General features: G+C 39.8%; 1 protein-coding gene and 1 long non-coding RNA gene across 2 annotated transcripts in view; one reads left to right on the top strand and one right to left on the bottom strand.

Moving 5' to 3' along the window:
- The window catches only part of adamts18 (ADAM metallopeptidase with thrombospondin type 1 motif, 18), a 55,966-nt gene that overhangs the window by 12,024 nt on the left and 28,063 nt on the right, over positions 1 to 15,879 (top strand). Inside the window, exons 4-12 of the mRNA XM_085436299.1 lie at positions 2,648 to 2,930; positions 4,988 to 5,199; positions 5,994 to 6,077; positions 6,189 to 6,348; positions 7,851 to 7,956; positions 10,127 to 10,264; positions 10,355 to 10,508; positions 11,911 to 12,006; positions 12,613 to 12,761. Coding sequence (XP_085292425.1) covers positions 2,648 to 2,930; positions 4,988 to 5,199; positions 5,994 to 6,077; positions 6,189 to 6,348; positions 7,851 to 7,956; positions 10,127 to 10,264; positions 10,355 to 10,508; positions 11,911 to 12,006; positions 12,613 to 12,761 — 1,382 coding nt within the window. The remainder of the gene's footprint in view (positions 1 to 2,647; positions 2,931 to 4,987; positions 5,200 to 5,993; positions 6,078 to 6,188; positions 6,349 to 7,850; positions 7,957 to 10,126; positions 10,265 to 10,354; positions 10,509 to 11,910; positions 12,007 to 12,612; positions 12,762 to 15,879) is intronic.
- Positions 5,051 to 15,708, bottom strand: LOC146718219 (uncharacterized). Its single transcript, XR_014915952.1, has 3 exons — positions 15,586 to 15,708; positions 11,452 to 11,644; positions 5,051 to 5,205 (listed from the first exon to the last, which is right to left on the bottom strand). It is a non-coding gene; the product is annotated as an uncharacterized LOC146718219 (long non-coding RNA).

Raw genomic sequence — 15,879 nt, 5'->3', positions numbered from 1 at the left:
GCATGATCCCACCATATTAAAGCACACTCAGCTTCAGTGTGTAAACACGCAGTAATCTTCTCTGACCTCTCACCTTGTCATTGCGCTTGAAAAGCCTATTTATGCTCTGCTTACTTAGTGCTCACGCCTTGCAACATACTCCTTTGTGTATGCGGTGTTGGCAGCTGTGTCCAACATTAAGAGTCCACTATAACGTCATACTTTGGTATTCACTAAAACACAAAACATGCTGACAAAAGAAAGTTCAATCTATACATTGAGATAAAAACACAAGCAGACACAGAACCATATTTTAACCATTGTTGCAGATGGAATTCGTTTCCTGTCATTATCATCACAGACTCTTCCATCTGCTATCTGCTGGAAAAGAAAGTGGAGAGCTGGCAGATTTGGTGACGCAGCTATAGAGAGAGAGAAACAGAGCACAAGCAGGGATGTGAGTTTTGCACTAATCAAGTTCAGATCTTTGTGTTTCTTTAATTTTAATGTAGGATTCTTATGGTTACAAAGTTACTTGTCATCTCATGGTGACTTTATATCATGAATTGGTTTACATTGCTTTGCATTGTAAGGTAAGGGCTTTACATTATTATAAAGAGACCTTTCATCTGTAACATTATGGCATTCTGAATGCTTCAGTGGGGGAAAATGTGAAATTATGTTTTACTCATGATTAAACTGTTATCATTTAATTGAAGGAGAAAAAAAGATAAATAATAAATAAATAAGTGTTTCATCTTTAAAGAGGAATATTTGATTAGGTGTATGTTTTTGCAGGCCAGGTATGTGCTGAATGCCAGGCAGATGAAAAGATGGGTAAACGAGAGGCGACAGCGGTGTGTGCTGATTGGACACACCTCCTTTGACCTTCTCTAGCTCTGTTTTGAATTCCAAACTATTTTAGGAAGCCACAGTCAATTTTTGCCAAGGGCATTTTCTCTCTCTTAATTCATTTCTTTGAGTTGATATATTTTATTCATGACCCAGAGGGAAATTTTCTTTCCACAATGTGTTCGCAGTGCAACACAGCTGGAGCAAGTAGTCGTGGAGTAGCTAGCATAAGGTTTGTTTTGGCATGTATTGATATGCTGGGCTTCAAACTATTGAGATTGCAGAACAAAACTCCCAGCCACTGGACCATGTGGACATTACATATAGTCAAGATAATAAAATTTGACAGTTAGCTTCCTGTAAAACTTCACGTTGCACCAAGATTGATGGAAGACGTAGAAGATTTATGGACAGTTGGGCGATCAACTGGGAGCTGGATGGTTATAGAGATGGATGGTTCGATGGATGAATAGATGGGCTTGATGATGGCAGTCTGCCACATATCCAGGCACTGTTTTCACAACAAGAGCCTCACCATGGCTTCCCTTTTGTCCAGCCTCTGTTTATTTTGCCACCTGCTAGTCTGGGCGGAATGGGGTCAGTTCAACAGGAGCAGGGCACTGTCACTCTCTCTCTCGCTAGTTCTCTCTGTCTCTCTGTCTCACGCACACACGCACGCATGCACGCACGCACGCACGCACGCACGCACGCACACACGGTGAGTTAGATGACACACAAAAAGGCCATAGGTCACTGGGTCAGCGAGTGTATTGCAGTGAGTGTGCGCCTGATTGATTGCACAGCTATTCTGTGTACATTTGTAGAGTTGCAGAGTGAATTAGGTAGAATACCGTGGTCAGACGGAATGTTTAAGGTTCAGTAGCTTGATCTCTCGTTCTGAGGCCGGTTAAGACTACTCGATTAAAACTGCACGCCAAAACACTGCGTTGACATTATTATGGCAGGCAGGACAATTGGATTGGGTTCATAATGTGTTTCGGGAGGAACCCTGCAAACAAAGCCTGTCAAGCATCCTAACATTTTTAGTTTTTCTCCAGCCATTTCCAGCACTAAAAGATCTCTTTTTTTCTTGGATTTATTCTCTTTCTTACTTGACTTCCATTATCTTAATCAGTTCCAAAAATATTTCTTGTTAGACTTGAATTGAATGAACAATAAACTTTTGAGAAAACACACAGTACACTGGACAAATAATATATCAAAAACAAACCCAGGAAGAAATCAAATGCTGGCAGTGATATGACAATGTCAGCAAGAAGTGCTGCAATGTAGTCTGTTTTCAGTAAATTATATTTTGAAGTAAGGCTCTAACCATGAGTGATCTCATTTTAGTTGCGCACACAGTTTAGATTTTGTTGAAATCAATTAAAAACAAATCCCAGTTTTTAAAAATCCCCCCACCAGTAATTTCACGGTGTTCTGTCTTCTAATTAAATAAGACCTTTTCTCTCCTTAACATCTGTAAACTCTTAGAGTGCACATCTGCCTAATGTTAGGATAGAGTTTGGGTTCGAAGAATGAGTGAGGTTGTGGTGGGTGGATCTTGAGGTGATATGTGTGATACAGTAGAAAGGATTTCTAGAAACAGCTGCTTTAGCTACACTGAGGCTTTGACAAAGCTTGGCAGTGTGGACTCAAATACCATTGTAGAGGTGATTTGTGTGTACACTTTGTAAAATACAGTTCAAATCTGTCAAATATGTTTTGTCTTAACTCTTATTATATAGTTTATCTAGAAGAATTTTCTTGTAACCCTTTCTACTTATTGTGATCGACTTTTTTGTGTGTTTTGCAGTCAGGGTTGATCCGTGTGTCTCAGGAGGAGTATTTGATCGCCCCTCTACCCCAACATCTGGCCAGACAACACAACTACAGTGCCCCCAATGGTCATCACCCGCATGTACTGTACAAGCGCTCAGCAGAGCACATTGTCCACAGAAGATCCAGAAGCCCCTCTGACGTCAGTTCTTCTAGACCTGGCAACCCTTACCTTCATGATTATCATCAACAGCAGCAGCATCATGACAACCAGCATGGAAAGCTGCAGAGGCAACACTTCTGTGGACGCCGCAAGCAATGTATGTAAGGGAACCTTTAATTCCTTTCCTTTATTATATGTATATATCTCTCTATCTAGAGATAGAGATAGAGAGATATGGTGTGTAACATCTGGTAGACAATCATTTCTATCCTTTACATCTATTCAGCTATTCAACGTTTTCATAACACAAGTTTCATCTTACCATTAAACTGCGTGGCTTCCATATGTACAGAATATTTATGTGCTGCATGTTAAATAGGACACTTTTACAGTCTTAACTTCTTAAACATTACTGCTGTTGTATTTAAAATGTACAGTTCAAGGTGAAGGAAATATCCATTCTTTCTGCCAGCCACATACTGTCCAGTTTTGAAACTAAACAGTTAAATACAAGATGTGAACTGTCATGTAAAGAACCTGTGTCTTAATCTCCTGTTATTTATTCTGAGCTTTCATGTTACTACACACTAACTCATTGGCTCAACTAACTGATTATGTTTTATTACTATCATCTTTAATTAAACATTATGTTTGATTCTGTTCAGAGTTTACTCTGGCAGGATAAAGAAGGCTCTGATAAAACAAGTGAAACCAACATGGAATGCTAAATAATAATCTAATATAGTACCTCATTTTGAAACAAAAAACATCACCATAGAGGTTTATAACACTTTATAATAACAGGTTTTAACGTATGTGTATGTGCTGTGGGTTCAGAAAGTCTGATTCTGATATTTCTGATTCTGCTCTATTTTAAAGTCAGTAATCAAAAAGAAAAGATCAGAATTCCTGAAGTTGTATCTTTCCGCTGAAGCAGCATTTACTAAGGTGAATTTGATCTGCTCAGCAAAGGCTTGTAAGTAAATCAACCTGCAGCCGTCATTCACCTGCTATACTGAATGCTTTTTAAGTAACATTGTGAGACTGGACAACACGGCACCAGATCCATGTGAAATTGTCACAAGTCAAATTATTCCAAGCAAGGAGGTTCTTTTCCAGTGTCAAATTGTGTCTAGACTGAAGGTTTCTGAGGGGGAAGCGCATTACACTCTAAAATGCTGCGTGGAAACTGGATCAGTTGTATCTAAAACACAATCAGGCAGACCAAATGTGACTACATTAATACATCAAACATTGTTCACTGGGAGATAGAAAAGCTAAATCTAATAATAGTTGCAGAATTCGCTAAATAAAGAAAGCAAGACTGCAGTCAGCAAAAGTATTGTTCTAAGAAAAGCTGTGTAGTCGTAGTCTCAAATGATTAAAAGGGTCTCTAAAGTGCATGTCAGGATGGGAAATAAGGCCAAAGACTTGAAGTGGGCTAGAACTTTGCAGCTTTCACAATGAATGATTATAGAAGATTTAATTTTCTAATAAAGTCTGAGATTTGTGGATAAAAAAGAAATAAAGATAAAAATAAAGAAGAAATGATACTACAGTATCGACTCCACCATGAAACACAGTCTGGCAGTATATTGGCAGTATATTGTGACAAAGTTGCTGTACACCCATCATTATTCTGCTCCATAATGTAGCAGAATAATGACTTTGTTCAGACCCCAAAGCCTAAAAAAAGCCTGTGTGCATGTTATCCTAAAAGTAAGATGAAATCATACCACATCTGTAATTCAGTTTTCCAGGGATTCAGCTTTTCATTCAAATTGTTATGCTGCATTCACTGGTGTGTTCAGACTTTTTGATCTTACTGTACATATATTATGATGATTTATGTCTGTATTAAATATTTGAGAACACTCAATTTCAGTGCATTATATGTTTATCAGCATGCATTTCAAGTTGTTGTGTCCAGCTAAAAGTGCAACACTAGCCTGAAGCTACTGAACCCTTAGGCTTTTTAACAATTGTTTTTTTAGTGATGATAGGAAGCAGCATGGGGAGTGAATTTCCTGTCCTTTCAACACCAGAGCACGCACTTTTAACACCTGGCACGAGCCAGGACAAAGAGTTGATTCATTTGACCCTCACTGCCAAGTTTTCTATCTCTGAGTATCATTGTCTGTCTCCTTCATGCTGTCTCCCTCTTTCTGTGTCTCTCCTCCCTTCCTTTTTGCCTCTCCCTTTTTGCCCTCCTAGACGCACCCAAGCCTCCTGCTGAGGACCGCTTTATCATGCCTGATGAGTTTGCGGTACCTGAGGTGGAAGGTCCAGGGAGGGAAAAAAGATCACCCATTTCCAACAGGGTGGGAGGTCTGAATGTGGAGACCCTGGTTGTGGCAGACAGGAAGATGCTGGAGAAACATGGCAGGGAGAATGTCACCACCTACGTCCTCACCGTTATGAATATGGTAGGGCTGAAAAAGACAAGGGAGTGGAAGTGTTGGAAAGACAAGGTGTGACAGAACATATGAGGTAGCAATCGTTCAATTACACATAGGAAATCTGTCGAAATTTTGTGTTTCTCAAAGCTCTTGTTCATTTACCTAACATAGCAGGATCTCAGCAGATCAGTATTTCCTGCGAGGCAAGACACAAGTGCTAAGCTAACTTTATAAGCATTCAAATTTGCAACGTTTCTCCAGAGAAAAGTGCAAAAACGTTGCTAACCCTTTATGTTTGTGATATTTGTTTGATTGCAACTTTGAATGCAACTTTTTGCCACTTTCCTCTGTTTAAAAAATAAACAAGTTAATTTTAAGTGTGAACTAGGATATGTCAAAATAAATGAAGGAGGACTACTTCCAAATTCTTTAAATTCACATCAGATCATCAGATCATCACCTGGACGGCTGAAACTTGGAGACAGTTGGGTGTTTCAACAGAAGAATGATCCCAAACACACATCAGAAATGGTTTTAGATTGGATAATGAAAGTTAAGAATGCCGTCACAAATTACCATGACACTCATACCAATGGTGACTGAATGTGAACGTCTGACTACAACTCTTAGTGGACACAAATCCTCACTCAATCATTTTATGTTTCTCCCCAAAGAAGAATGGTTTCAACGCATGCCTATGTAATGACACTATCAGTGGTTCAGGTCCACCTTTAGAGACTTTGTTGCACACATACATAATCCTTTTATCCCTATATTTTCTGCAAAAATGTTACCAATAAGTATTTTCAACTAATCTACAGGTTTCCAGCCTTTTCAAAGATGGCACCATTGGGAATGATATCAACATTGTGGTGGTTAGCTTGTTGCTGCTGGAGCAGGACCCTGTAAGTAGATTTACACTAACTCCTTGCCTGACTGTGCTGCTTTTAACTTGACACTGATTAAAATACCCATGGCTGTGTTCTAAATCTCAATTGTTCTCTCTACAATTCCAGTTGGGCTTGACCATAAATCATCACGCTGACCAGTCCCTCAACAGTTTCTGTCAATGGCAGTCAGGCCTTGTGGGGAAAGGTGGTAAACGGCACGATCATGCTGTTCTCCTCACTGGACTGGACATTTGTTCCTGGAAGAACGAGCCCTGTGACACTCTGGGTGAGATAGGGCTTAGCTCACTTTAACAAGCCAAAGATCTTTTTTTTCTTTTTTTAAAGACGCATGTGAAAAGCAACAGTGTGACTTTGTCTGGACCACTGACAACTAAGAACCCCTTGCATTGCTAAATGTTGTCACATTTTGGTTAACAACAGCCTAGATGCGATGCTGTGGGTGCAAACATTATAACAGGGCTGACAGGTGAAGCGAAAATAGTTGTCAAGAGATAGACTGGCAGTCATTTGTCACTATGAGCAAACCCTATATTTTACTAGAGTATTAAGCCGTGCCATAAAAAACTAGTGACAGTATGAATGCAGACACATGCAGAAGGAGAAGGGGGTTGATATGCAAGAAAGTCAACAGATTGAAGTATAAGCACCAACTTGAGCTGTCACTTCAGGCAAAAACAGCTCATTAAAAATATCCTGCCAAAGCTGTCTGTAACAAAAAAAGGTAGGGTCTAACCAAAAATATTTTAACTAAATGAAAAACAAAGCTGAACCATTAATGTTAATGTTTAAAATCTGTCTCTTTTATTCTAATGGCTCAGTCATCCTGGACTAACAATAGGACAGCAACTTCCTTACAATTAGTTACAAATAGTTATGACCACCAACTGGTCACCCAGAGGTTGAGCATACTCACCTTCAACCTCAATACTTGTCCTAAATTTATGTTCCAAATCTTCAAGGTTCTCGCTGGACTCTCCTTTATTATAAGGGGTCAACATAGCAGGTAGCTTGATTCCCTTCCTGGCACAATACCAAAGGGAATTTCTGTTTAATGGGAAATTTTGTGTACGTTACAGATTTGCAATTTTCACTGAGTTATCTCATTTAATTTCCATATTATCAAACTGTTTTATTGCTGTCTTGAGACACCAAGTTCACTTTAAAGATTTCAGTTGTCTGTGAATGGTCACAAAGATGGTCCCCATTTTTGAAGCAACCATTTTAAAGGCAGCTGCTCACAGTTGTAATAATTTGCATGTATCCAACCAATGTTCTCTAAACTGAGACTAACAAGCTATGTTTGACAACTAAATATTGACGTTGGTTATTATATTTTTGGGCCCATTGGAAGAAATTGCTTCCTGAAAATTAGAAACCCCAAGTAAAGATTCCTCATCAGCTTATCAGTTACAGAAAAATCTCACATCTGGGTAGTTAGTCACTGTGCTGGTGCTATCTGCTACACAGTTAACAGTAGTCCTCTGTGTTGATTGCTAACAAAGTCTAAGAACTAATTTAAACTAAACTGGGCAGGACATCTGAGGTTACATTTGGCAGTTCTGTGAGATTCCCCTTCCAGGCAAGCACGTGTGTGAAGATACATGTGTGGCACATATTTGTTGTCTTTACAAACTGTCAGAACAGATTGTGCGCTCAGTGTAAGAGAACAAGAATATGATACAGATTTGGGGTTTTATCTTGCTTGTTTTTGAATTTTCAAGTAGCCCAGATTTTCAAATAACTTTTCTCTCCTTGTTGTATCTGCAGGTTTTGCCCCCATCAGTGGCATGTGCAGTAAGTACAGGAGTTGTACGATCAATGAGGATACAGGACTTGGCTTGGCTTTCACCATTGCACATGAGTCTGGACATAAGTATGTTTAGAAGAAAGAGCAGCAGACTGTCTCAGAATGTAATGTCATTTTGGAAGGGGCAGCCTAATTGCCTTTATGCTGTCTGTGGATGTAGTTTGTGTTGAAGTGACAGATGTGGTCTGATTTAAACAAACACACTCTGAAATAAGAGCATTACGTTAGACCCCTACTTCATCCACTCCATGACATTTTATGGGAGAATAATGGAAACTACCCAAGGCAGTGCAGCTCTGTGTTTATATTTATACGTTACCGGTGGGACTGGAGGCAGTTTATTTTTGATATGTGTAGATGTCATGTTGCGGTAAAACTCTTCTGTGTGCCTCATATGTTCTTAAAACAAACTATGAATTAAATGTATTCACCTGGGTAATAATATGTCAAAATATCCATACACATAAGTATCCTAAAGCTATTAATCACTGACAATTTGAAAACGGCATAAGTGTCAAACATATGACATGGTAATGAATCAAAGAAGGGAGAAAATGTTGCAATGTATGAAGCAAACTGTTACAACAAATTGAATGACATCAGCAGGGTCTTTACATAGAAATCTATCAGAATGAGTGAAATTAGAGCTGGGCGATAGAACGATAACGATATGTATCGCGATATAACTTTTACTCGATAGAGAAATTAAGCTATCGCGATAGACCTCGCCGCTCTTGTCCTCTAAAAAAAAAAAAAAAAAAAAAAAAAAGATCAGCCAATCCAAATTAAGTGGCGCAGAGCCGAACCAATCACAGCCACAGCGTCACGTCGCGTGACTTGTTACGTACAGCACAAGTGCCAAGCCGCATGTGTGTTTGTTTGGGAAGCAGCCAGCGGGTAATGGAGGAAATGAGTGTGCCGACTAGAAAAATCAACCGAGCGTGACCGAAGAGAAAACAGATGATGGTTCCAACGCCGGAGAGATTGTCGAACGGAAGAGCCATAGAAGTTCCGTAGTGTGAAGGTATTTCGGCTATTTCAAGTCTGACAAAAAACAGAGTAGCATGCACTGTAAATTGTGCCGAAAGCAAGTCTGGAAATACAATAAACTGGTGCATGCGTCACACTGTGCGCCATGTTATTGTTTCGGTGAAATTAACTTCTACAATACTGTTAATTCTACTCTCTGCAGTGTTTAAATGCTTACATATACACACAGTTACTGTCCCTCCACACATACGACTCGGTTCTGCTTCTATGCCCCAGCTTTGTTTACTTTTTCCCACCGAGGCTTCTAGACTTCTGATTGGCCAACATTTCTGCACGGTTAGGAATCTAGCGCCACCTGCTGCTTTGGCATGTTCATAGCAGCGTTTTCCTTCATTTCTGCCTTTATGTGTGGACGGGATTATTTTTTAAAACGGAAACGGAAAATCTCCGTTTTCAAAAATACCCGTGTACGTGTGGACGTAGCCTCAGTCTCTGACTGGAAGCGCTAATTCGTCATTCGGCTTTTGTCAGACTAAAGTAACTGTTAAAACTGTTTGAAAAGCTAAGCTATACAACAAGGAGAGATTGAGAATTTCCTTTTAGTTCTCAGTTTATTTGATATTGACAAAAGTTAGTCAGTTTTGTCTGTTCTTCTGTAAAACAAACTAAGATTTATTTTTAGAATTAATATTTTGTTTCTAAGTGGAATTGACAATTTAGTAGTCTGTTTTGTTTGTTCTATTTTGAAACTTAAACGCTTTAGCGGCTGCCTTTTGTGTAGTTTGCAATATTTGCCTTTATTTATCTGAAAAAGTCTCATGTTCCTTAAGTACATCTACCCTGTTGAACTTATTATGGGAAATAAATAATATAATAAATAAATAAAAACAAGCTGCTGATTATTTCACATTTTACTTGTGAGCAACGGCACATTTAAATCTTACAAATATAGTTATTTGGCTTATATCGTGATAGATATCGTTATCGCCTGAAATGAAAAAAACATATCGTGATATGAAAAAATCTCATATCGCCCAGCTCTAAGTGAAATCAAGCCAATTTAAAGAATTCATGTTCATTTTCTTTAAAATCCTGTAACATTTTATAATTTGTCTCAGTATCAAAATGTGAATTATCATTATCATAAACTTCCCCTTTACTCACAAACAGCTTACAATACATGCAAGTCCATGTATTTACCGTATATCTCATTGCGACTGAAGTCTCTTATCTTCATTTTCTGTAGTTTTGGTATGATCCATGATGGGGAGGGAAACCCTTGCCGTAAGACTGAGGGTAACATTATGTCCCCTACTCTCGCTGGTAACAATGGAGTCTTTTCCTGGTCCACCTGCAGTCGGCAGTACCTTAGCCGCTTTCTTGGGTAAGCCCAGTTAATGCAGATTGTTAAAATTACCAGTCATGCATTTGGCTTTCCTCCTTACTGACACAGGTACTGTTCTGTGTTCACCAGAACAGCCCAGGCATCCTGTTTAGTGGATGAACCCAAGCAGATCGGTCAGTACAAGTATCCCGAAGAGCTTCCCGGGCAGCTTTATGGAGCAGACACACAGTGCAAATGGCAGTTTGGCTCCAAAGCCAAACTATGCAGTCTTGATTTCGTCAAGGTAAAGTAATCACCTAATTTGTCAGAATTATTCGATCTCCATTTCCTTTTTTTCCCCCAACATGTTGCAACTGCAAAAACAGTTGTAACATGCGGTGCACACGATGCTGAGTTACTGGGGGAATTAAAAAACAACAACATATTTTTTCTGGCTTTAACGATTGTGATTTATTATATCTTTCATTTGATAACAGCCCAGACCAGGAAACAAACAACAGTTCCTTACACTAAAGAAAGAAGTGTTAACCATGGTTGTATTTCTACATGGACCAACAGTCCTTAATCATTTACTTTTCACATGTTTCTTTGCCAACACTGAGAATCGCTACAGTTCCTTGTAGTGAGAAGGGGGCACCCCTGGACCATATAGGAGCTGGAATTTATCTGCTTTACAGACTTAATGATCCAGTGCTAAACTGGCACTTTATTAACTAGCACAATCTTTACATCAGCAACCTTAACCCCCCCCACACACACACATTTGACCTTCATTAAAATGCATTCCATCATTTGAATGGGTCCCTATACCACCACCCCAGTCTGCATCAAACCCTTGTTGTTTTGGTATAAGGCTTTATGCTAGGTGCATTCAGTGATGTTGATTCACATGTAAATTTTATTTAAAATGCCTCAAGCTTTTCTTCTTGCATGGCTGTAATTGCTGGGAAATTGACTTTGCCAAGTCGTATATATGGCATTAGCCCACATGACGACGCCTTGGCTGTTCACGACTTCCCCAGATTCCTCCTATGTTTCCATAATAAAAGATCAAATACTATATTTGCATTTCTTAGACCTGTGTAGGAGTTGGCAGGTGGTATATTAACCTGCATGCTGATTAACAGTGGATTTGAGGGTTCCATTCACACTTTTCACTCTTTTTTCTTGACCCTGACATTATCATGTACAAGGACTTTCAGCATGATGCCATAGCGGTCACCCACCTGCTCTATGTCAGTGAAGTAGATCTGCATAAGGTTAAGTCTTGAACACACCAGGGAGCTGTCTGTCCTGCTTCCTCACTCCCTCCTTTCTGATTCCATTCTCGTTGCCAGTTGCAGTTGGGCCAGTTGCCAAATTCTGCCGCCTGTCTCTCGACCCCAGCTCTCCCTCTGTGCTCACTCACTTGCTCTGTCTCTGTATTGTTGGGTCAGATGACACATACAATTATAGCCGGTTTCATTAAAGAAGTTCAATGATTAGTCTCGACACAGAAGCACTGTGGAGAAGTCTGTCAGAGGCAGTGGGGGCTTATCAAGCAAAGTGATGGTGGTCCTGGCAAAAATCAGGTAGAGGGAAGAGAAAAAGGAAAGGAACTCTTAACCAAAAGATGCCACGGATAATAACATCAGCAAACACCATGTTTGATGGATGTCTCATTCTTTGCGTGTCTCATTCGACAGGACATTTGCAAGTCATTGTGGTGTCATCGCACAGGGCATCGGTGTGAGACCAAGTTCATGCCTGCTGCAGAAGGTACCACTTGTGGCCCTGACATGGTGAGGAATGGTCTCCTTATTTATATGAAAGATCACAGCAGTCAGAATGTTATTCTCCTGCTTAGCATCCTAATAATTAGCATTTTATTGAGTCAAACGAAATCCTTTCATCTTAGAAAAAAAATCCTAAAAGAGCTTTAAAAAGATGCAAGGATTTACTTTAAGCTCAAACTGATGACAGCTCAAACTGCATTTTTTTATTTTATTTGAATACTTCTTTGATCATAGATAATTAAATAAATCAGACAAAGTAACCATCGATGCTCCTCGTACATGCATGGGTGCACATTTTGGACACTACTCTCCCAAATGGATTGAGTTGATTTGTACACACAGAAACATGATATTTAGAAAGAGTGAAAGGCGGTGATGTGTGTGAGTGCAGGGTTTGGCTTGGATCAACCCAGGTCTGCTGCACAATAGATGTGCATGTGTATGTGTGCATTTTGGCTGTAGATAGAGAGTCTCTATGTCCAGGTGTGGTGCTGGGCATTTCTCCAGACCAGGAAACAGAGGCGAGATGCCAGGGCCAACACTCAAGTACTGATAAGAATGCTATTTCTGTTGTCGTCTTCTCTTTCATTTCCTTCCTACTCTTTTCTTCAGTGGTGTCGGAGGGGTCAGTGTGTTAAGTATGGAGAGCATGGTCCTAGAGCAGTGCACGGCCAGTGGTCAGCCTGGTCTCAGTGGTCTGACTGCTCCAGAACTTGCGGTGGAGGTGTCATGTACAGAGAGCGCTCCTGCACCAGCCCAAGGTATACATACACTTGCACACACTTGCAAAACCTAATCTAATTCATCACCTCTATTTTAATGCTTTCGATAAGATTAACTAGGCAAACAGTCGACAAAATGATTCATGTTGTCACGCAGCTGCTTCCACAGTGCAAATCTGAGGTGCAGTTTGGGCCAGAAAGTAATTCTTGAAGGCCTTGTATTCTACGTTTTTTTTGAACACCTGAAAGTGCTGGCTGCCAGGTAGCTGTCAGCACAGTTATGTACGCACATTCTGTTCGTGCACACACACACACATGTGCTGATAACTGCTCTCATCAGTCAGGCTGACAGTCCAGACGGACAGACTATCTCTCCACATGCTCCAGACAAGGAACACCTCCTGATGGCATGCTCTTTTCTCTGAAAGCTGCCAAGTCAGCAAACGTCCCCCATTGCTGCTCACTCAGACAAATATAATTCTACATAATTCTGTAGACCCAGATCCCACAGTGCATATCTCTTTGTTAGCAAAGCACTCTGTTCATGTCATTACAAGCTTGACAATTTTCCAGTGTTAATGTTGTATTTCACCACAAACACGCAATCTCTCATTAATTATCCCTCGAACACGTAAAGATTTACTAGATCTTTTAAACCTTTATTTCGCTTCCATAAAATACAGATTTACTGCCGTTGTTCTATTACTATGCTACAATCAAGCAATGTGGCAAGTGATTGACTCAGCCTGCAGACGGTTAAACACCTGCCCCCACGCTGGTTCTGTAGCATGGTTACAATGGGATACTTGCGAAGGTGATTAATTTTGTGATTATTCATTTAATCTTCTTTTCATCCTTTACAGTGTCATGTGTTTACTCCATAAATCAGAAGTGATCCCATGGTGACCATTCTTTAGCAAGTTTATCTTATGTTTAAAGAGGTTTTGCTGTTTGCTTCACACACCTCAGAGAATGGTTGACTCAATTAAAATAATAATAATAATCATCTTCATCTATTGGAGCCACAGCCAATTAGCCGACAGATTCTTAGATAACGCCTTCAGTATTTTATTTCTATTTTTTTCAAGCCATTGACTGAATCTCAAGTTTTCCTAATACTACATAAAAAGAGGAAGAACTGACAACAAAAAGAAGCAGCTTTGCAACATAGAACTGATAAGCATGCATGAGTTTCTGAGTGTTTAAGTGCAGGGAAATGTTTTTGTCATGACAGGGACACAGTTGCCCTTTTAAATACAGCTGCCTTCATATGTCTTGTAGCCATGCGAAGTGTATATGTGTGACTTGAATGTCTAAATGACTTCATAATGTCGGCTTTTTTTCTCTTGTAGCTATTCACACGATTGCCACGGTTGTCAGCCGAATGCATAAGAGCCTGGACTGAGTCACTGTCAGCCCAATTAACAGGCTGACCTGAAAAATCCAATAAAGTTTAATTTAGTCATAGACATTGACTTAATTCATGTTACAACAGCACAACATATATATATATATATATATATATATATATATATATATATATATATATATATATATATATATATATATATTAGGGGTGCAACGATACACAAAATTCATGGTTCGGTTCGGTTCGATACTTTGGTGTCACGGTTCGATATTTTTTCGATACAAAAAAAAATGTTCATGCCTTTTTAATTTGTCATTTATTAAAATTATAAATATATATTTTAACACAAAAGTACAGTTTTTAAATTTAACCCTAACCCTTGTGCGTGTTGTTTTTTAGCTCGTCATATTGCAGCCACAGAAATTCTTTTGTCCATGAAACCATAAAGCTGCACTTTCTTTTTGCCTTATAGTCTGATTTGTCATAACTTCTCCGTTTTGTGGTAAACTTTTCTTTGGCTGTCACTTCTTCACCCTGACCTGTCTTATTTGGCTCAGCAGAACTAAAATATATATCTGTCTGTGAAGGTTCTCAGTCATCCAGGTCATCGTAGTGAAATATATATCCTGCCGCACTCACATAAGCTCAGCGATTCTCTGCGCGATCAACCTCTCACATGTTTAAGCTGCGGGAGATTTCACTTGTCATGTTTGCATAGTAAGCTACCAATTAATAAGACGATGTCAGAGGAATTGGTGCACAAATTATCATCACTCACAGATCAGTGCTGTCGCTCTCTATACACAGTTCGCGCGATTGCAAAGTGAAAGCAAAAAAACAAGCGCAAATTCAAACACGATTTCAATATGTCACATATTGACAGTGGCTCACCCAATGACATAATTACCCAGCTACATTTCTGAAAGAATGCAAAAGCATTGACATATATTTTTCCTTCCTACAATAGCCCGACAGGCAGGGGAGAGATAGCCCCGGGACGTCGGGCTAGCGATATTGCGAGCCCTGTATCTGATTGAGGAATCACTCATCTTTGGAAAAGAGAGTTTATTACAGAGAAATGGCTCTTTCCAAAATAAAAGCTATACTATCCGCTTCTTCTGGGCTATATTCTCAGCAGCATAAGGAGAATCATGTGCTAACAGCTGTCTAAATGACTCGGCTAAAGTTAGTAGCATGCTTGCTTTTTTTTGTCTGCTTCCACTTGTCTTTGCACTAGGATGATGTCGGTGTAAATGTGCAGTCATATTCGTCGTGTTCCCACTAGTGCTTTCAGGTTAATCTCGTTGAAATGACGTTAACGCCACAACACGGCAAATCTCCGTTAACGAGCTACCGCCGATCGCCCGTGCATGGGGCTAGACGGCCAACACGTTAACGAGCTAACTGCGCTAACACACTAGTTCACACCAATGTAATTGAGCATTGCATGGCACATCCAACATACTGTTTTACTTTAGTCCATGACTCGCTTACCTTCAGGGTCATACGTCACATGAAAACCAAAATAATTCCAAACGCCAGATCTGAATGAGAGTGGGGGAGGTCCATGTTAAAAGGAGAGCTTAACTTCTGTCTCGCTAGCTTGCCCTGCGCTCTTCCTTCGGACTATGCTGTCTGTGTTGAGCGCTCAGTGGATCTGCGCTGGACAGTGCAGCCTAGGCGGAGTAGTCGAACACAGATTCACTGAGCGCTCAACACAGACAGCATCGTCAGAAGGAAAATTGATAAAATAAATTACAAATGTTGTATTGTTCGATACATATGCGT

This window comes from Copadichromis virginalis, linkage group LG1 (genome assembly GCF_057382275.1).
Source record: "Copadichromis virginalis isolate Kocher_CV1m ecotype Utaka linkage group LG1, C_Virginalis_male_GT1.1, whole genome shotgun sequence".
Lineage (NCBI taxonomy): Eukaryota > Metazoa > Chordata > Actinopteri > Cichliformes > Cichlidae > Copadichromis > Copadichromis virginalis.
The sequence above is the reverse complement of the archived record's forward strand: the minus strand, read 5'-3'. Positions and strand labels throughout refer to the sequence as shown.